This window comes from Sorex fumeus, unplaced genomic scaffold, assembly GCF_029834395.1.
Source record: "Sorex fumeus unplaced genomic scaffold, SorFum_2.1 ptg000024l, whole genome shotgun sequence".
NCBI classification, from domain to species: Eukaryota; Metazoa; Chordata; class Mammalia; order Eulipotyphla; family Soricidae; genus Sorex; species Sorex fumeus.
Window position 1 is genome coordinate 22,372,629 of NW_026606081.1, and position 21,977 is coordinate 22,394,605.

Sequence of the window (21,977 nt, forward strand, 5' to 3'; positions counted from 1 at the left end):
ATGAAAAGAAGAAAGGTAGCCGAGTAGCCCTGGGGAATGTGAAAATGAAGGACTAGGTCATTGATCCCTAACCAAATATCATATAATTAAGGATAAAAGCGGCTTAATATGCCAGAAAATTAGTCTAATGAACTGTCCTCGGGAATTCTTGGAGAGATTCTGCAAAAATGCGGGGCGAATTTAAATTGTTCCCGAGTGGTCAGCGCGGCCTGTCGCAGAGCTGAGCTCGGGGCCCAGGGACACCTGGGTTTCTGCCAGCCTGGCAGGCGGCCCAGGGCGAGGGCCCAGCCGTGTGGCGCCCGGGGGTCAGATGTAGGCTGGGCATATGCCCTCGCCACTCTGCTGCTGTGGCCGCCCGTTCCCCAGGTCTGGCCAGGAAGCCAGGCATGCTAAAAGTTCTCTGCTCACGTCCTTCCTGATTCCATTCCTGGGACTGCACGGGACCCCTGAACCCAATAGGAGTCAGCCCTGAGCACCGAGCCGGGAGTCAGCCCTGAGCACTGCTGGGTGTGGCCTGAAAGCCGCAGGAAGCAGAGATCCTTATGCCACTTCCCCGCCCCCCCCCACCCCGCTGTGTTGTCAGGTGGGAATCGCCTTCCGGCTCTCGCCCAGCGATGGGGCGCCGGTCGTCGGACACGGAGGAGGAGAGCCGGAGCAAGCGCAAGAAGAAGCATCGCCGACGCTCCTCGTCCAGCAGCAGCTGCGACAGCCGCGCGCACGGCCGCAGGAAGGGCGGGCGCAAGTCCAGGTCCCACTCGCGCTCCTGGTCCCGAGACCTGCGACCTCGCTCGCGCTCCTACGAGAGAAGGTGCCTTCCCCGCGCCCACACCCGAGAGGGAGGGAGGGCGACTCGCACGCCGCGTGCTTCGTGAGAGGGGGTCTGAGGGTGTGTGAGGGTTGTGTGAATACATGCCTGAGTGTGTATGACTGAGTGTGTATGATTTGTGAGTGTATATGTGTGTGCCTGAGTGTGTGTTTGACAGAGTATGTGTGAACGTGTGTGTGACTGTGAGTGTGACCGAGAGGGTGTGGGTGTGACTGTATGTGAGGCTGTGTAATTGTCTGTGTGTTTGTGACTGAATATGTGTGACCATGTGAGGGCATGTGTGACTGAGGACATGGGAGGGTGTGTGTGTGTAAGGATGTGAACATACATGTGAGTGTAACTGTGTGAGAGTGTGTGTGTGACTATGAATTTGTGTGTGACCACATGTATGTGAGTAGTGTGTCTAAGTGTATGTGACCTGTGAGTGTGTGACCGTGTATGTGACTGTGAGGGAGAGTGGGTATGTGACTGTGTGTGTGTGTATGATTGTGGGGTGTGTGTGTGCGCATGTGAATGAGTGTGCATGAGCGAGTGTGTGTAGGGTATGTGAAGGTGTGTGGGTATGTGAGTGTTGGTGTGTGCGAGGGAATGTATGTATGATGTATGTGAGTGTTGGTGTGCGTGTATGAGTGTGGTGTGTATGTGTGAGGGGGAGTGAATGTGTGTGAGAGTGTTGGTGTGTGTGTTGGTGTATGTGAGTGTGAGAGTGTTGGTGTGTGTATGAGAGTGAGTGTGTGTATGTGAGAGTGTGAGTGTGTGTGTGCGCGCGCGCGCGGTGGGGCTGTCCCTGGCAGTCGGCCCTGCCTGCGCCCGCCCCGGCCCCTCTTGCCCTCACGGCCGCGGCTCTGTCTGTCCCAGGCGCAGGTGCCGCTCCAGCAGCAGCTCCTCCTACGGCTCCAGAAGGAAGCGGAGCCGGAGCCGGTCCAGGGGTCGCGGGAAGTCGTACCGAGGCCAGAGGTCGAGGTCAAAGAGCAGAACGAGAAGGTAGGCAGCGGCCGGTGGTTCCTGGCGATGCCCGGTCTCCCTCGCTCGAGGGGCCGCGCTGCGCCTCTCGCTGCGATTGGCCCACCAGAGTGGCGGCGGCCAAGTTTAGGGCCCTGTGCGCCCCAGTCCCGGCCGGCCCCTCCTCTCGCCCCTGCAGGGTTGCCCTCCCCCCGTCCTGCCCCTCCCCTGCCTTCTCCCCCGCCCTGCCCCATGCCAGGCGTCCGACTCAGATCAGCTCTGCTGTCTCTGTGGGCGCCGGGCTTGGCTCCTCCCCACGCTCGGAAGTCGTCCTGCATCTGCTCCCCCCCGCCCTCGCCCTCGCGCGTCCCCAGACCCTCCACGGCATCCAGGTAGCAGCAGGTTGCACGACTTTATCTTTGTGACGGCCGAGTAGCATTCCGCTGGGTGGATGTACCAGACTTTCTTTAGCCACCTGCCTGTTCTTGGGTACTCGGGTGCTTTCCAGATTTGGGCTCCTGTGGCTAGTGTTGCCGTGAACACAGGACAGGCGTCTTCTCTGTGTTGTGGGTTTTGATCTGGGGACCACACCCGCTGGCACCAAAAGGCTCTTCCTGCTGGGGGATGGGCTGCTGAGCTGTGGGCTGCAGGCGTGTGGTGGCGAGCGTGTTTGCCCTGGGCCATGTCTCCAGCTCCACGGCTGCGCTCACTCTCTCAAGGAATAACCCTGCATCCTGCGGGTGTGGCCCCCAAAACACAAAACAGAAAATTGTTTTTTAATCCGCCTTCCTCCTTTGGCCATCCTCACCCGTAGACACATAGTTTTCTGATTTGCAGCAGCCGGGTTCTGGATGTTGCCGCCCTTAGGCCCAATGCGGTTCTGTCCGGCTCCAGGGACCAAAACCAAAAAAAGATTTTTTTGAGAAGATTACAAATAGTGAGTTTTTCGAAGAACAGAATGTACGGTTTTGAGTCTGAAGTAGGTGGCTAGTGACCGCTGCCTTCCCGGGGCAGAGGCTGACTGAGACCTGGGTCAGGGATCACTCCTGTGGCTGCTCAGTCACCATCTGCGGTGTGGGGTGCAGCCAGGGCTAGCCGCCTGCGAGGCGGGCACCCTCACCCCCAACTGTCTCCCGGGCCCAGTCGGATTTTCAGAGTTGGCGAATTCCAGGGGGACGGATGCTCTTGCGGCCGAGCCTGCGCCTGGCTTTGTCAGCAAGCCTTGATTGAGTGAGTGATTAATTGAGTAAATGAAGTTAGCTGATTTTGGGAGCAGGGAAAGGTTTTATTGATTTGTAGAAGCGAGCCTTATTTTTGGGCGTATTGATTTGTCTAAAAAGAGGCTGATTACCAGAAAACAAATAACTCCATCTTAAATTTCCTAGCAGTGGGAGTGGGAAGAATAAGCTGCACTGGCGTGTGGTCCTCTCTGTTTTGGGTCGTTTTGGAGCATTTCCGCAGACACTGTTCATCAGAATCTGATCAGGGCGACAGAATTCCCGAGGCTCCAGGCTCTCCCGGGAACGCCAGGGCTCTGCGTCAGGCCTGGAGGTGGGCTCTGGAAGTCCTTCCTGGCTGGGCGTGTCCGGCGGTGGCTCTGTCCTCCCCTTGAGGGACTCCTGGCTGGCCGTCTGCTCAGAGCCGCCTCCAGGAGGGCCCGGGACTGACTGTCCTTCCTGTGCGCCTGCTCCAGAGCGAGAGACCTTGGCAGGAGGGGCAGGCGGTCACTCCGGCACCATCACTGTGTCACTGCGGCCAGGCCCCTCTGTTCCCAGGAGGAGGGGCCCATGTGCAGAGGGGGACAGGTCGGCCCCTCTCGAGTCGCCCTGGTCACCGCAGTCCTGACCCACGGCTGGTTACCAACGGTGACTCGGGTCCTGTGCTGTTATTTTGGGAAATCTACTTCAGGGATTTACATTGTCTTTCCCAAAACTGTCTTGTCCTTTTTTGTTGTGTTTTGGGGCCTCCCGGGGTGATGGAGGGACTGTTTCTGTCTCTGCTGAGTGACCAGGGGTGGGCTGGACAGAACCAGCTGGCGGCCAGAGCAGCCGCCGTGACGGAAGAGCTTGTCTCCTGCAGCTTCTCTCGCACCTGCAAAGTGTCTTCCGCTAGCGGAGTTTCTGGGTGAATCTCTTGGTGTCAGAGAACTCCATGACCTGTCCAGGAGTTTAGTCAGAACCGGAACTGGAGCATCTAAGGGGCGAGGCCGGCTCTGGGCACTGGGGCATGCGGTCTCGGCCCCTCCCGGCCTCGTGGGGCCGTAGCACTGTCTGGAGCTTGGCCGGGAGTGAGCCTAGCACAGCCGCTGGGCTCCAGGGACCAAAACCAAAAAAAATTTTTTTTGAGAAGATGACAAATAGTTTTTCGAAGAACAGAATGTACGGTTTTGAGTCTGACGTAGGTGGCTAGTGACCGCTGCCTTCCCGGGGCAGAGGCTGACTGAGACCCGGGTCAGAGCGTTCCAGGGAGCGGTGTGAGGTTTGAGGTGGTGACCAAGCGAGGCCGACCGGGCAACCTGCAGCCAGGCGTGGCTCTGGAATAGGATGTGAGTTTGGTCTGCATCTCTGCGTGGTGGCCGGCGTCCTGCCTTTCCTCGTGGTGGCCCCTTGCATGGCCCGTGGCATTGCAGCTTCCACGGGGCAGGTGGGGACCTTCCCGGGTGCTTTCCCGGGCGTGCTGGCCCCACTCTCTCAGGCCAATGCTTCCAAGAGTCCGTTAGGATCATTTATTTCTGTCCGTATTTCATTTCACATTTGTCATCCCCTAATTTCTTTTCCTTTTATTTACTTAACTCTCTGCCCCCGTCCTTCCAGGATGCGAAGCTCTGATATGATTGCAGAAGGCGGCTCCTCTCCTGCCCTGCCCCGCCCGGCCGCGACCCACTGGGCCGCCTCCGCTTACCTCTGCTTCACAGAAAGCGCCCGAGAAGTCAGATGTGTGTGTAGTTTTTTTTTTTTCTTTTTGGGCCACACCCAGCAATGCTTAAGGGTTTCCTCCTGGCTCACGCACTCAGGAATTACTCCTGGCGGTGCTGGGGGAACCATATGGGATCCTGGGAATTGAACCTGGGTCGGCTGCATGTTATGGCAAACGCCCTCCCCACTATGCTATTGCTCCAGCCCCATCTTATTATTTTTTTCCATGCGCTGTTTAGCCTGCGTGTTGGGTGCTGGGCGGGGGGGTGGGGGGGGGGTGGGGGGGGTCCAGACCCTGCGCCTGTGCCCTGTGCTGTTCCAGCCGCACATGACAAGGCCCACCTGGCCAGCCTGCAGGTGAGACGTGGAATGTCAGTGTCATTCCAGTTTTCATTTATTTTTGTTAGAAGTGAGGTCAAGGGGCTAGAGCGATAGCACCGCGGGGAGGGCGTTTGCCTTACACGTGGCCGACCCGGGTTTGATCCCCAGCATCCCATAGGGTTCCCTGAGCACCACCAGGAGTAATTTCTGAGTGCAGAACCCGGAGTCACCCCTGTGCATCGCCGGGTGTGACCCAAAAAGAAAAGAAAAAAAGCGAGGTTGAACATTCTTCACACTGTAGAGACCCTTTCTCCCTGTCTTTTATTTTTTGGGCCACATCCGGCGATGCACAGGGGTTACTATTGACTCTGCACTCAGGAATTACTCCTGGCAGTGCTTGGGGGACCATATGGGGTGTTGAGAATCGAACCTGGGTCAGCCCTGTGCAAGGCAAGCACCTTCTCTGCTGTGCTATTGCACTGGCCCCTTCTCTCTCTCTCTCTCTCTCTCTCTCTCTCTCTCTCTCTCGTATAAATTTTCTCATAATCTCTTTGGGTTTTTGGCTTTTTTCTTTCATATCGCACAGTTACTGCTAGATCTCAGCCTTCTAGTTGTGAAACATATGGCAAATATTTTCTTCTAGATTTTCAGTTATTTTTTTTATTTTGTGGTATTTATTAGCCACGTAAAAGCGTCTTTCTTTTATGTGGTCACATTTACCAGTTTTCCCTTTCACTGCATTTTCCTTACAATCAGGATGTAGATTCTGTCCTGAGGGTCAGTCACATCATGCAGATGCAGAGGATGCAAGGAGGTTTCCCCTGGTGCCTCCCCTCCCCCTTCTTCCCTCCCCCTCCCTTCTCTTCTTTCTCCTCCCCTCCTTCCGTCCCCCCTCCGTACCTGGCAGTGCTCAGGAGTTGTTGTAGCTCCGTGCTTGGGCTTACTCCCGGTGTTGCTCAGGGGCCCGTGTGTGCCGGAAAGCGAATCCAGGGCCACACGCATGCAAGGCTGGTGCTGTTCCGCTGGCTGTGCCCTCAGAGCTTGCTTGTGGTGTTCTCAGTTCCCTGTGCAGGGTGGGGCCCGGCGCCGAGAGCTCTCGCCCCTCGTTGGCATCGTGGGCTCCTGTGGAACCCACCTCTCCCTTTTCTGGGTCCTTCTGGCTTCTGCCTGTTCACATCAGGGGCTGGACCTGCATGGCCACATGTGTCCTGATGTGCTATGGAGTGTTTGTGCCGGGGCTGTGGATGTTGGCGTGTGGTTTATGTGACGGACCTTTTCCTGACTTTGATGGGGGATAATGATGGCCCAGAAAATAAGTGTGACAGTGTCCCCCCCAGCTTTGGGGAAAGTTTGAGAGCTGTTGGCTTTATCTAAATGTTTGGCAGGGGCCAGAGAGATTGTACGGTAGGCAGGATGTCTGCCTTGCATATGGCCAGTCACCCTTGTACATGGTATGCCCCCCTGAGCTCCCACAAGAGTGATTCCTGAGTCCAGAGCCAGGAGTGAGCCCAAAGCATCGCTGGCTACAGCTCAAGACAAACAAAGAACCCAGACAAACCCAAAAACGCCACGAGAGTGCTTGGCAGATCTCCATGGTGGCGCCCCTGGCCGGACTCTCCTGCTGCCTCACCGCTCGTCTGGCCCCTCGTGCTGTGGGTTTGTTCAGGTTTCCGTTTTCTTCCAGGACTCAGCCTTGATAGGTTTCTAGGAACTGACGCGTTTTCTCTGCACCAACCCGTCTGTCAGTGTGTGGAAGTCTCCCATGCCTCGGTGCATTGACCAGCAGGTGGCCATCTCGTTGGTCATTCGGTAGACAAGCTCAGTCTCATTCCCTTTCGTTAGCTGTGGGGGCCACACCCCATGCTCTGGGACATCAGGGTTACCTCTGGCGGTGTTCGTGGCCAGCAGGATCACTGTGGGCAGTGCTGAAGCCAGGCCCTTGCCTGGGCCGCACCCGGCCCGAGTTTCATTGATGTTTCCGTAGGGGTGGGGGGCTTGGTCGCCCCAGGCAGTGGCTGGGGCCCCAGCATTCTCATGGTGTGGGCCCCGGAGCGAGAGCCCGGCCCCTTGTCGTAGCTTTTCTGCCTTGGGACCTGCTCTCCCCTCTCCAAGCCCTCCTTCTGCTGACCCATGACATGATTCGTTCTCCTTTAGTTCCTCCTTACGGGAAGGGAAATCATTGCTTTGAATTTTTTCTTCTGTTTTCATTCATTCGTTTTTTTTTTATCTTCAATTTGAGGGTTTTATTTTATTAAACATTTAGATAACACTGTGATTTCCCAGGTCCCTCATGACACAGTTGTTTCAGGCATTCAGTGTTAGCCCCTGTCCCGCTACCAGCCTCCCCTCGGAGGCTTGGAACCTTTGCGAATCTTGAGGTCCGGTTGGAGCTGCTGGCCTTGTGTGTGGCTTGGCCCCCTGAGCTTCCTTCCCTGCATCTTTCCAGCAGCTGGCCGGGACCCTCTGGGTCGCGGGGCTGGGAACGTGGGGTGTGCGTTGATGGCTTGGTAGCTCGGTGCTGGTGAGGTTCAGTTGTGGGCCGGGTCCTTCCCGTGTGTGGGGGGCTGTGGCCAGCAGGACCCACTCACCATTGTGCTCTCTGGAGAGCAGTTGTCTCGGCCCTCGCGTTGATCCCACGAGGCCGTGATCCCCGGGAACCAGCCGCACGGCTTTTCTGGCAACCCATAAGTTTTGGTATGTTGTGTTTTTATTTTCATCCGCGTCAGGGTATTTTCTTATTGACATTGTGATGCCTTATTCTCCCCCGGGTCTTCATCAGTTTGTTATTTGATTTCCACGTATGTTGTGGCTGTTACAGTTTTGGGTTGGTTTGTATTTCTGTTGTGGACAGAAAGGACTGTTCGTGGGATTGAAACCGTCTTTAAGTTTCCTACGACCAGCTTGTGTGGGTGGAGTGCTGCTTGAGTAGGCCTGAGATGGAGTGTAGGGCTCAGTACTGACCCTGGCCCTGGTGAGCCTGGGCGTGAGCCCCAGGTCCGCAGGGGTAGGATGCTCAGCGGTGAGGGCATGTCGTCCGCACATGTCTGGGGTTGCTGGGGGCGATGGTGGGGTCTGTGTCTCATACAGACCTGCCTGGTTGCTCTAGCCCTTCGGAGAGTGGCGTGTTGGCGTGTCCTGCCATCACGGCTGGTGGTATCTGTGTAGCGTGTTGGCACGTCCTGCCGTCATGGCTGTGATTCCATGTAGTATGTTTGCACCTCCTGCCATCACGGCTGTGGCGTCCGTGTAGCGTGTTGGCACTGTCTCGTGTCACAGCTGTGATGTCTGTGTGGTGTGTTGGCGTGCCCTGTCATCACAGCTGTTGTGCCTGTGTAGCGTGTTGGCGTGTCCTGCCATCTCGGGTGTGATGTCCGTGTGTGTGGTGAGTCAGTGTGTGATGTCCCTCCTGTGACACGTGCCAGGTGCTGTGTCCCCAGTGCCCGTGTCCTTGCTGAGTCTTCTGGGGTGCCGATCCTCCTGACTGCAGGTGTCGTCGGTGTTTTCTGGGACATTTATTTTGTTTGATGTGACCCGTCCAGCCGTGCCCGCCGGCTGGTCCTGTGTGCAGAATCTCCTTCCCGCCCTTTCATTAGTTGTCTATTGAGTCCCAGCTCGGGCTGGTCTCTTCCCACGGTGGGCAGCATGGAATGAAGTCTCGCCTCTCCGTTTGTGTCTGGGCTGTTCCAGCTCCGGGCTTAGGGGCTGCTCTGGGGGGCCCTGGACCACGTGGTGCCTCGGATCCGAGGGGCCTCCTGAGTGCAAGCCGTTCCCGGCCCACTGAGTGCTCTCGGCCCAGAGCGGGGGTTTACACTCTGCTCTTCTGAAGAAATGACGGCGTTCGCATTTATTCCCACTCTGTTAATTGTTTTCCGTCTTGTCCTGTTTTGTCTCTTCTTATCTCGCTGCCTCATGCTTTGTTGATTTTTCATATTAACATAATTGGATTCCTTTCGTATTTTCATTTGCGTGTCTGTTTCATAGGTGTGTTTCGTGTGTGCCATGGGACTTTCAGAAAATAAGTTACAATTAGAAAAACCTACTTTGTTTAATTAACTTAGAGTTTGGCTTTGGGGCCCCACCCAGTGATGCTCAGGGCTGATTCCTGGCCCTGGACTCAGGAATTACTCCTGATTGTGCTCAGGGGACCACGTGGGATGCTGGGTATTGAACCCAGGTCGGCTGGGTGCCCTGCCTGGTGTCCTCTCCCGGAGGCCCCGGAAACCTATTTCCAAGTGACACCGCGGCATATATGAGACCCTCTTTATCCATGTCTGCCCTCCTTCCTTGTGTTGCCAATGTCACAAAGTGCGTTTCTACCAATCTAGATTATAGTTAGATTGACTTATGTTTTTATTTTTTATTTTTATTTTTTTGCTTTTTGGGTCACACCTGGCGATGCACAGGGGTTACTCCTGGCTCTGCACTGAGAAATCACTCCTGGCGGTGCTCAGGGGACCCTATGGGATGCTGGGAATCGAACCTGGGTCGGCCACGTACGTGCAAGGCAAACGCCCTCCCTGCTGTGCTATCTCTCCAGCCCCATGACTTATGTTTTTAAAGACCAAGTTTCAGAGAAGTTTCTGGTTGAGTGTTGAGAGGCAGTTAACTGGTTTTCTGTCTGCCTTCCATTGCTACAAGTTTGATAGCTATCCAGCCTCAGCATCTCTCCCCACATGCTCTCTTGGTTTTTATGTTTTTGCTTATTATTAAATTGGTTATTATTTATGAGGGGAAAAGGGTTGGTGAAGCTTTCCCTGGCGGTGCTCGGTCCTGACTCGTGACTCTGTGCTCAGGGCTCACTCCTGGCAGTGCTTGGACAGGCACCGACCGTGCAGTGCAGGCACCTTCACCCTGACCCTCGTTTTGTCTCTCGGGCCCCAGAACTCAGTTCTTCGCCCTCAAATGGGACATTAAATGTCGTTTGCTGTGGCTGTCCTCTCCGCTTCCTGCGGCTCCTGTGTGTCAGGGTCTACCCGCAACGGGTGTGATTTTTGCCAGCTCCCTTCTCTTGCCTGTTGAAAGGATCCCCTGAGATGCATTTCTGTCTTCCTCGCTCTCACTGATCTTCGCTCTCTAGCCTTGCTGGTGTCTGTCTTGAAGACCCCGCCCTCAGCTTGGTTTCTAGCCCAGGCGTGGCCGTCTGCCCTCTCCCGTCACCCCAGGGCCGCCCTGAGCAGCCCCGTGCAGCTGGCGTTGTGGTTGTCTCCGTTTGGGTGTGAAACAGGCGTTTCTCTGCGTGTCTCTTGCGACTGGTTCTCTGCCCTCTCTGGGGGGACTCTTCTCTCCCTGTCATTTTGGTCCATTTTCTCTTTATTTTCATCGTCGGGAACTGTTACGTTTCTTTTTACGTCGATGTCATCGTCCATGAAGTCACCCCACTCTGCCTTCTCCTTCCTGAGGGGGCGGATGGACTCAGGAGGTGAGACGGGACCGGAGGCCGCTGTGACTTGGGCTGTCTGGAATGAAGCGTCCTCAGGTTAGGCGTGCGCTCAGAGGGCCCCGCACTGCCCATCACGGCCCCCACCCCCATCTGCAGCTGCCCCCCATTCAGCTCAGCCTTGGCAAGAGGGGCTCTTCAGGCTCCTCATTGCACCCGGGGCCCTTGGGAGAGAGGATCCCTTCACATGGCATTGATTGGTTGTGGGTTTTTCTTTCGTGCTTATTTTTGTGATGCACCCAGTGGTGCTCGGGGCTTTCTTCTGGCTCTGTGCTCGGGGATCACTCCTGGTGGGGCTCAGGGACCCTCTTGGGAGCTGGGGTCGGCTGCTTGCAAGGCAAGTGCCCTCCCTGCTGTGCTGTGATAACTTGGAGTCATTGTATCACAAACTCCTTGTGTCTCCCTCAGGCCACAGCTGTGGTTTGTAGACTGTTCCGCTGTGTTTGTAAGTTTAAAGACGGGCTTTGAACCCGACCATTTCTTTAATGAGTAGTTCTGTTTCCTGTTGTGTGCATATGGGGTCCACGCCGACACCTCCCCCTCTCTCCACAGACTCTGCAATAGTTTGGAAGAAATGAGTGAATGAGTGAATTCTGTAATCCCCCCCCCCCCCCCCCATGCTCACGTAGTGTTTTAATGATCCTCAGTGGGATGGTTAGAGAAGCATGCACACGTGTGGTGGCCACACTCACAAAAACGGGATGTGACACAAGTCAGGCATGTCCTGTGGACCATGGGGGACACCCCTTGGGAGGCCCATGCTCATCTCCTGCTCCCGAGCACCACGGGCTTTTCTGTCGAGAATATTACGGAGATTTCAGGTCGAACTACGGATTAGTAAGAGTGTAAGACAACTTCTGAAAATCTAGTAATAGAGGGTATTGCAATTACTTTGTAAATCATAAAGGCTAGCTAAAATATTACGGTCTAAAATAGAAATTATTGGGGCTGGAGCGTTAGCACAGCGGGTAGGGCATTTGCCTTGCACGCAGCCGACCCGGGTTCGGTTCCCAGCATCCCATATGGTCCCCCGAGCACCCTCGTGACTCTGTGCTCAGGGCTCACTCCTGGCAGTGCTTGGACAGGCACCAACCGTGCAGTGCAAGCACCTTTGCCCTGACCCTCGTTCTGTCTCTCGGGCCCCAGAGTGGTTCCAGAGTCAAAGTCAGGAGTAAGTAACCCCTGAGCATCGCCGGTGTGACCCAAAAAGAAAAAAAAATGAAATTATTGTTTCTCTGTACTGTATGCTACCGCATACTTCTGGGTTCACTTCTGTCTTACCTTAGTTTACTAGTTTAACAGACTTAAAAGTAGGTTGAATTCTCATTTTTTTCTGTTCTTATTTTCAGAGCAAAGAACATTTCCAATGCTGTGACTTTTTCTGGTGTCTTTTTCTGAATATTAGGAAGAAAGATTGTACACAAGTTTAGCTCTGTAGTATTTTTTCATTGTTAAAAATTCCATTAATGCTGAGCTTTTCGGTTTAAGCGTTAAGTTGGCCCGTTGCAAAGCGTCAGCTCCCGGTGCTCTGTGAGGCTGCTCCCGACGGAGCCTGAGTTGTGGCTGGTATTGGGAGCCCCGGTTCTTCCTGGGGTTCTCCCTGCTTTCCATGTCTGCAGTCCACACCACCTGCGTCACGCTGCCTTTCTCTGTTGAGTCTTCGCAAAAATTTTCCAGTTGCTGAATATATTAGGGTTCCTTTGGAATTCATCTCTTTGTTGTCTTTGGCTTGTCCGTGGACCAAGAGAAATCACTGGTGGTTCCAGCAGGAAATGCTGCTTCCCCCCAAGGCCTTGAGGTTCTTGCTGAGGGGGGCTGCAGTGTGGAGTTTGTGGTTCCAGGTCCTTCTGTTCCCAGTGGGCAGACTTGGGCGCATGTGGGTGTCCAGAAAAGAGAAGCGGAGGGGTAGGGGAGCTCTGGGGTCTTCAAGAAAGTACATGAGCTCACGTTCTTGAGTCCTCTCGGATATTCTCGAGAGTCCGTGAGATATCCCGCTATGTCCCTCTTCTGTAACCATGTGATGGGAAGAGTGAATTCACTGTTTCGAGCCTAACTACTCGGGAAGCCGTTATTGGACTAGAAGTTGGGGACCGCTTTCATAAAAGCATTTTTACCTCTCACTATAAAAATCACGAAAGTTGCCCAAATACTTGATTTTGTCTTTTTATTTTGTTCTTTGATTAACCCATTGATCTTTGTTTTGCCTTCAATCCGAAAATAAGAACAAAATGCGTGCTTATAGAGCAATTATTTTATTGAGGACATATCTTAAAAGTCAAGAAGTGAAGCAGCTTGGTAATGCTATAAATTTAAAACTCCTACAGCAAGGCAGTACGATGCAAATATGACTTAATAAGATCACAAACTGGATTTCAGTGAAACAACCAAGATTTACATTAAATTAGGAATTTTAAAACTGATTTAGTTTGTTTTACTGAGCATTTGCTTAATAACATTTTGCCTTCTTGCAATCTTTTTAAAGACAATAATTCGTCTGTGAAATGCAGGCACATCCTCAGTAGAAAAATTGAAAGCAACAGCTCACTTTCTGAAGCCACACATAGAGCGATATAAAGAAATATTTCAGCTCTACAAAATTTAATAAATCATCCCATTTCCTAATTTGATCATATTAGATGCTGATGTGGAAGAAGCATTTCAAATACCATCGCCTCATTAATATACATCAGTCTGGGGAATAGAATGGAATACTTATGCAGAGATGTCACAGTTACTGTTTCTTCGTTTACTAAGTGGAACAGGTTGATGTGATACTGGGTGCTATTTGTCAATGTCTTGTTAAAATGGTTTGGGTCGAGTTATGGAGTCCAGAAAGACGGCGGCTGATAAATCAAAAGTGGATTGAGTGGACAGGAGCAGTGATTGATACTGTGACAGGCTTCGGGGGAAGGAGCCTTGGTCCCACCATGCAGGATATTGAATATGAGCCGGAAAATGGCCCTGGAGTATGGATATTATTCAAGGGAATGAGAATAATAATATCAGCCTGAAAATATTGCCAGGTGAAGATTAGGGCCGTCCTTATTAGAGCCTAATACTCGCTGAGAATGGTAGGGGCGAAATTATGTAAAAATGTATGAGAAGGGTATTTTCACCTTGGCTGGGCCTGCTCTTGTGGAAGGTAGTTTGAGCCTGGGTGTTCCTGGGCTAAGTCTTACGGTGTTTGTTTGTAGTCACCCTGGCTGTCGGTAACTTGGAACCATTTCTTCGTTTGCTTCTAGACTCCTTCGTAGAACATTTGTCTTCACGTCTTGATTTTTTTAAAAATATTTTTATATACTCAGATTTAACTTGTACATATAAATAGTATTTTCTCTCTGTTGGTTTGGACTTATAAAAAAAATCACATCGTTAAACTTTATGTGGAAATCTGCATTGTAGTTTTCAGCATGTTTGACTTAATAATTTTGTAAAACCCTTGACCTGGGAACCATATCCCCAAGCCGCAGCCATCGATGCTGACCTTGCCCTCCCCGAAGGGGCACTGCAGCTGTGATCTGAGTCCTCTCTCCCCGAGGGGCACTGCAGCTGTGATCTGAGCCCTCTCCCTGAGTGGCACTGCAGCTGTGATCTGAGTCCTCTCTCCCCGAGGGGCACTGCAGCTGTGATCTGAGCCCTCTCCCTGAGTGGCACTGCAGCTGTGATCTGAGTCCTCTCTCCCCGAGGGGCACTGCAGCTGTGATCTGAGCCCTCTCCCTGAGTGGCACTGCAGCTGTGATCTGAGCCCTCTCTCCCCAAGGGGCACTGCAGCTGTGATCTGAGCCCTCTCCCTGTGGGGCACTGCAGCTGTGATCTGAGCCCTCTCCCTGTGGGGCACTGCAACTGTGATCTGAGCTTTCTCTCCCCAAGGGGCACTGTAGCTGTGATCTGAGTCCTCTCTCCCTGGGGGGCACTGCAGCTGTGATCTGAGCCCTCTCTCCCTGAGGGGTACTGCAGCTGTGATCTGAGCCCTCTCTCCCTGTGGGGCACTGCAGCTGTGATCTGAGCCCTCTCTCCCTGTGGGGCACTGCAGCTGTGATCTGAGCCCTCTCTCCCTGAGGGGCACTGCAGCTGTGATCTGAGCCCTCTCCCTGTGGGGCACTGCAGCTGTGATCTGAGCCCTCTCCCTGTGGGGCACTGCAGCTGTGATCTGAGCTTTCTCTCCCCAAGGGGCACTGTAGCTGTGATCTTAGCCCTTTCTACCCAAGGGGCACTGCAGCTGTGATCTGAGTCCTCTCTCCCTGGGGGGCACTGCAGCTGTGATCTGAGCCCTCTCTCCCTGAGGGGTACTGCAGCTGTGATCTGAGCCCTCTCCCTGTGGGGCACTGCAGCTGTCATCTGAGCCCTCTCCCCGAGGGGCACTGCAGCTGTGATCTGAGCCCTCTCCCTGTGGGGCACTGCAGCTGTGATCTGAGCCCTCTCCCCGAGGGGCACTGCAGCTGTGATCTGAGCCCTCTCCCTGTGGGGCACTGCAGCTGTGATCTGAGCCCTCTCCCTGTGGGGCACTGCAACTGTGATCTGAGCTTTCTCTCCCCAAGGGGCACTGTAGCTGTGATCTGAGTCCTCTCTCCCTGGGGGGCACTGCAGCTGTGATCTGAGCCCTCTCTCCCTGGGGGGCACTGCAGCTGTGATCTGAGCCCTCTCTCCCTGTGGGGCACTGCAGCTATGATCTGAGCCCTCTCTCCCTGTGGGGCACTGCAGCTGTGATCTGAGCCCTCTCTCCCTGAGGGGCACTGCAGCTGTGATCTGAGCCCTCTCCCTGTGGGGCACTGCAGCTGTGATCTGAGCCCTCTCCCTGTGGGGCACTGCAGCTGTGATCTGAGCTTTCTCTCCCCAAGGGGCACTGTAGCTGTGATCTTAGCCCTTTCTACCCAAGGGGCACTGCAGCTGTGATCTGAGTCCTCTCTCCCTGGGGGGCACTGCAGCTGTGATCTGAGCCCTCTCTCCCTGAGGGGTACTGCAGCTGTGATCTGAGCCCTCTCCCTGTGGGGCACTGCAGCTGTCATCTGAGCCCTCTCCCCGAGGGGCACTGCAGCTGTGATCTGAGCCCTCTCCCTGTGGGGCACTGCAGCTGTGATCTGAGCCCTCTCCCCGAGGGGCACTGCAGCTGTGATCTGAGCCCTCTCTCCCTGTGGGGCACTGCAGCTGTGATCTGAGCCCTCTCTCCCTGAGGGGCACTGCAGCTGTGATCTGAGCCCTCTCCCTGTGGGGCACTGCAGCTGTGATCTGAGCCCTCTCCCTGTGGGGCACTGCAGCTGTGATCTGAGCTTTCTCTCCCCAAGGGGCACTGTAGCTGTGATCTTAGCCCTTTCTACCCAAGGGGCACTGCAGCTGTGATCTGAGTCCTCTCTCCCTGGGGGGCACTGCAGCTGTGATCTGAGCCCTCTCTCCCTGAGGGGTACTGCAGCTGTGATCTGAGCCCTCTCCCTGTGGGGCACTGCAGCTGTCATCTGAGCCCTCTCCCCGAGGGGCACTGCAGCTGTGATCTGAGCCCTCTCCCTGTGGGGCACTGCAGCTGTGATCTGAGCCCTCTCCCCGAGGGGCACTGCAGCTGTGATCTGAGCCCTCTCCCTGAGGGGTACTGCAGCTGTGATCTGAGCCCTCTCTCCCCTAAGGGGCACTGCAGCTGTGATCTGAGCCCTCTCTCCCTGTGGGGCACTGCAGCTGTGATCTGAGCCCTCTCTCCCCAAGGGGCACTGCAGCTGTGATCTGAGCCCTCTCTCCCTGTGGGGCACTGCAGCTGTGATCTGAGCCCTCTCTCCCTGAGGGGCACTGCAGCTGTGATCTGAGCCCTCTCCCTGTGGGGCACTGCAGCTGTGATCTGAGCCCTCTCCCTGTGGGGCACTGCAGCTGTGATCTGAGCTTTCTCTCCCCAAGGGGCACTGTAGCTGTGATCTTAGCCCTTTCTACCCAAGGGGCACTGCAGCTGTGATCTGAGTCCTCTCTCCCTGGGGGGCACTGCAGCTGTGATCTGAGCCCTCTCTCCCTGAGGGGTACTGCAGCTGTGATCTGAGCCCTCTCCCTGTGGGGCACTGCAGCTGTGATCTGAGCCCTCTCCCCGAGGGGCACTGCAGCTGTGATCTGAGCCCTCTCTCCCCGAGGGGCACTGCAGCTGTGATCTGAGCCCTCTCTCCCCGAGGGGCACTGCAGTTGTGATCTGAGCCCTCTCTCCCCGAGGGGCACTGCAACTGTGATCTGAGCCCTCTCTCCCCGAGGGGCACTGCAGCTGTGATCTGAGCCCTCTCTCCCTGAGGGGCACTGCAGCTGTGATCTGAGCCCTCTCTCCCTGGGGGGCACTGCAGCTGTGATCTGAGCCCTCTCTCCCTGAGGGGCACTGCAGCTGTGATCTGAGCCCTCTCTCCCCGAGGGGCACTGCAGCTGCAGCTGTACATGCCGAACCCTCTCTTACTGATGTACTACTGAAATGCTTGTTGATGTCAAGGAGTTCTTGGTGGGACTTTTGCCATTAGTTTGACGAACAGACTTGACAGTCTGAGAGTTGGAAGAAGTTTCTCTTCTTCCTGTTGGTGTAGGTCAGTATCTGACACTGGTGGAATACGGCTCTCTCTGGAAAGGTAGTCAGTTACCTTTTAGTTTTGTGGTGTATAAAAAAAAGTGCAGAAGTCATAACATAATTTCTGTGCTTCATATTTACATCTTCTTCTTAAGAACTTAGGCTTTATAGCTTTTTTTTTTGTTGAGAGTAGATAGAAAACAGCTGAAATGAGGTATTGCTAAATATTTAGGTGATACAGGCCAGTATTAAGAAATTTTTATATATTTAAAAATTTTTGATCAATGCCCACAGTATTCTTGGATTTCTCAAAACTAAGACTAAAGTTATTTTGTGTTTTTTTCTTGCCTCCGTCTGTGATAAACAGCCACCGTGTCAGCTGTACATAGTAGCACTGTAGCACTGCCTTCCCTTGTTTCTCAATTTGCTTGAGCGGGCACCAGTCACGTCTCCATTGTGGGGCTTGTTGTGACTGTTTTTGGCATCTCAAATATGCCACGAAGATCTTGCCAGGCGGGTGGGATACTCTCGGTAGCTTGCTGGGCTCCTGAGAGGGAAGGAAGAATCGAACCCAGGTCGGTCGTGCACAAGGCAAATGCCCTACCCGCTGTGCTATGGCTCCATCCAGCTGAGAAGATGATGATGATGATGATGATGATGATGGTGATGATGATGATGATGATGATGATACCAGGTTTTCTGGAGTCACAGACTGCACTTTGGGGGTCACACCTCGCCCTCCTTGGGTTTCCTTCCAGCCCCGTGCTGGGAGCTCCCGGCTGCCCAGGGGTTCCCCAACTCAGACCCTGACGCAGGAGGCGGGAACTAACCCGTCCTCGCTCTCACTCTGTCCCTGCCCAGAAGCTCCCAGAACCTTTTCCTTTGGGACTTGCTTTGAGAGCCAGTGGACCTGTCGCTCTCTTGCCATAGCCCTTTCTACCCAGGGCGGCCCCTGGGCCCTGTCAGTGCCTGGCCCAGCCCCGTGCCCAGCCTTTGCCTGTCCTGGGCTGCCAGGCTGACACGTGCTATGTAGGTGAGCCCATGTTGACCCCCGGGGGGGCTGGCCCCCAGGTAGGTCCTGCTGCAGAGCTGGAGGGGCCGAGGCCGCTCGCAGGCCGCATCCATCGCTTCCCGTGAGGAAGCTGGGATCGGAGACGTCCACACCTGGTGGCCCTTGGGGCTTCCTCTGACTCTCTGCTCAGGGGTCACTCCCGGCTGTGCTCTGGGGACCCTGTGCGGTGCTGGGGATGGACTCCCCCCCGGGTCAGCCGGTGCTGCAGGGTCCGAGGAACCCTGGAGGCGGGTCAGCACTTGGTCTTGGACGGCGCGTCCAATGAAGGCGCTTCTTTACCTTGGCTCCTGGTTTTGGTAAAACTGACCCAAAAGAAGGAGGAGAGCAACCCGGGGGTGCCGGGACGCGTGTGTTCAGGCCAGTTTCTTTCTGCTCCCTCGGCCGTGGCTGGCCCCTGCAGTGGTTTACGCGGCATCCAGAGCAGATGGGTTTTTAATTATTAATCCTCTGGAATTAATGAGCCCGTCTTAGAGGCAGGCTTCTTTTCACTCCACCCCCTGCCCGCCTCTCAAGTTGCCTTTTTTTTTTTTTTCTGTAAGGTTGTTTTAGGTTTCCAACAGAAAATCCAAACTGGGCGAGAGGTGGTGAACTGTTGCATGTTGGCCGTGAAGGTGCCCAGCTCTTGCCAGAAAGACGTGGCGGCTGGCCCCAAATGCGAGGGGGTTTTATAGCTCTGCACCGCTGCGCTGATTAAAGAGGAGAATGCCGCCCCTTTGGGGGACGATGCTTTAAGATGTTGTCCTTCGGTTTCCAGGTATTTTACATCAGTCCCGAGGCTTTGATGTCGGAAATTTGTGGCGAGGTCCCCAAGTTCAATAGAAACCAGCCGATGGGCAGAGAGGCCTCCGGGCGCCTGTCCTGGCCTGCCTTCCTGCTCCCTCACGTGGCGGGGTCCCTGGGGGATGCCAGGGGCCCGCTCTCGCCTAGGCTGTGCTGCTGTCCCCTGCCCTGCGTGCCGTGCCACTCACCACCCCCTGCCTGAACTGGCTCCGTGTCGCCCTCGGCGGGTCCTGGGTGAAGCTGGTGTCCCCGATTGCCCTGAGGGTGGAGCCGGCGCTCTCAGTGCACGTGCTCGGTACCCGTTTCCGTGGACTGCAGGACGGCCGGAGGAGGCTCAGGCATGGCCGCAGAGGCCCTGTCGGGTGTCACTGCGTGCTGGGACCCGCCCTGATACGGTCTCTCCAGTTTTCTCGCTTTGAGTCTCCTTCCCCGTGGATGTCATTTGGCTGTGACCAGAGACGGAGCTCGGCATTACCCGCACGGTAAGTGCGGGTGAATCCGGGTCAGGTGGACGGCGGATCCTTTCTTGAGAAGGGAATTGCTGCTTTCCACACCTCATTCCCGGGACACTGTAGAACTGTAGAATCATGCTAGAAGTGGTGATGGTTTCTCGAAACAACCAAGTGATTAAAAAGTTTGGAAATGGTTGTATGTTTTTATAACAAAGTCGATTTTTGCCAAGGAGACCCTAACGGGGCCTTTCATTTTTTTCCCCTTCTGTAGTTTCTTTGGGCTGGAGCAGTAGCACAGCGGGCAGGGCATTTGCCTTGCACGTGGCTGACCCGGGTTCGATTCCTCCGTCCCTCTTGGAGAGTCCGGCAAGGTACGGAGAGTATCCTGCCCGCACGGCAGAGCCTGGCAAGCTCCCCGTGGCGTATCCGATATGCCAAAAACAGTAACAGCAAGTCTCCCAATGGAGACGTTCCTGGTGCCCACCCAAGCAAATCAATGAACAATGGGAGGACAGTGCTACAGTGCTAGTTTCTTTGGTGGTTTGATGAGGAGGATCTAAAATACGCAGTTTATAAATCGCTTTCTTAAAAAATGAGCTCAGTTTGTTTCATAGAAACATTAATATTTGATGGTATTTTTAGAGCTTGTTACTATGTATTTTTTGAGAGTAAATATTTTATTTTAGAAAATGTGTGTATTTGTGTGTGCAGTAAGCTTCAGAATTCATGACAGGAAGTAAAAATGATGTCCCCGGCACCTTGTGTTAGCCTGAGGGTCCCCAGTAGTTGTGCACTTCAGTAACTCGTGTTTTTTATAAAATGATATTTAGAATAAGATTCGCGTACACAGAACTTAATATGAAATTAATGTCTGAAAATAAGCTTTCATAAACTTCAGTTTTTATTTTCTAAAGTTATAAATGAGAAGGACTTTTGTGTTTTAATATTTCTTTCATAATTTTCAATTGAAGAATATAGTCAGATTTTTCCTTGTAGGATTGTTGTGACAAGACATAAAGGAAGAACTTTCTGGCGTTTTCCATTCGTAAAGACCTTCCTCTTCCCCTGTGTAGTTTTCATGTTTTTTGAGATTTTATTGGTTCTGCTGTTCTTTTGTGCGTGTGAGATAACCAGTGTTCACACACCGTCAGTCCCTCTCGCGTCTGGAATCTCTGCCTCGTGCCAGTTTCCTCTCGGCGTTATTCCCAGGCTGCAGATTCCGAAGTCTCCTCGCTCACCTTCAGATGGAAGGCCCCGTCCTTACCTCCTTAATAATTTTATTTTCGCTGAACATGCCCCGTCTGGCTCTTGTCAGGGGATAGTTCTGAGTGAAAGAGACTCGGGTAGTATTTTCTTCTCTGTTTCCAATATGCTTTCTGTTAATGGGCGCTATTAGGGCTGGCCTTTGGGCCGAGGAGCTCGTTGGAACTGTTCCTGCCCAGGAAATGGGGGGTAATGATTCCCAGATCCCGCCCGGGTCCCTCGCGCTTGATGGGGAGGGTAATCCTTTCTCTTTTATGGGTCGGCCTTATTGGAAATGCAGATCGGGTGGGGATTTCCTCTGTCCGCCCCGCAGAACCTCTGCCGGACATCTGGGCCCTTGGCGTCCACCTTTGTTCTCTTGCCAGTTGCTTCGTGGGCCCGTGGGCACATACAGATTAAGTGTCGTGAAGACACCTTCAGGTTGATCTCCGAGCCGTTGGATGGCCACGTGGCCTCCTGCTGCGGCAGGAGGAGGGCGTGGGGACACTGTGTGGGAGTGAGGGGTTCTCCGGGGGTGGTGGGTGTGTCCGGAGCCGGAAGCACCAGCGCTCTGGAGAGATCAGTGCCAGCAGCCATGGCTCTTGGTGCCCCTGGAGGCCCCGGGAAGGCCGAGCCCAGGAGGGAGTTTCAGCTGGTCTGGCCCAACGTGTCTGCTGGGAGGGCGAGGAGAGGCTTTCAGAGCCTCCCTGCGCACGGCCTCAGGCCGAGAATGTTCCGGGCTTAATGGCTGGGCAGAAGTAGTCGAGTCTGGCTGATGGCTGCCTTGATTCTGGACCTTCTTCCAGTCGCAGCAGATGCTCAGTGGGGGTCAGAGGAAGGGTCCCAGGAAGGCCACGTTCCCTTCCCAGGCGCACTGGCTTCAGGAAGGTGACTCCTGTCCCCGGGGGCCGCTATGCCAGGTCGGGTGGGCCTGCAGCTCCCAGGCCCGGACTGTGTGGGTAAAAATATGTGGGAGCCGAGGCGGGTGGCGCCTTCCTGGTAATTGCCGACTTCCTTCCGGCCCCCTCAGGCCTGTGATTGCTGCCTGGGCCCGTCGTCGTGGCGTCTCTTCATCCAGGGACAGATTGAGCAGGAGAATCCTTGTGGGGGAGGGCTGCTGTCGGGGCCAGACGCTCAGAGCTGTGCTTTGCGCGGCTCTTGGGGTACTGGGACATGGGCCCAGGGACTCGGGCCCAGGGACTCGGGCTCGCGCTTCTGCCCCTCCCTTGGCGGAGCTCCGTCTCTTCTAGGCGTCAGCCTGAGCCTCCCAGGCGCGTCGGCAATGTCAGCAGCTCTTTGCTCCTTCTCTTCTCCTGGCTTGGGCCTCCCACTGTCCTGGGAGAGAGACCCGGGCCCTGCTGGGAGGTCCCGACCCAATGGGGGCTTCAGAGACTCCACAGTGGGATGAGTCGGTGCCTGCTCCACTTCTGTACAAGTTCCCTCCTGCCCTCCCGCCATACCCGCAGTGCTCAGGGC

At 54.6% G+C, this 21,977-nt stretch overlaps 1 protein-coding gene across 1 annotated transcript in view; it reads left to right on the plus strand.

Annotated features, from left to right (window-relative positions):
* The first annotated feature begins 588 nt into the window (after positions 1 to 588).
* The window catches only part of RSRC1 (arginine and serine rich coiled-coil 1), a 251,714-nt gene continuing 230,325 nt past the window's right edge, over positions 589 to 21,977 (plus strand). The window contains exons 1-2 of the mRNA XM_056113955.1: positions 589 to 808; positions 1,685 to 1,810. Of these exons, the coding sequence (XP_055969930.1) occupies positions 615 to 808; positions 1,685 to 1,810 (320 nt within the window). The 5' untranslated portion in view covers positions 589 to 614. The remainder of the gene's footprint in view (positions 809 to 1,684; positions 1,811 to 21,977) is intronic.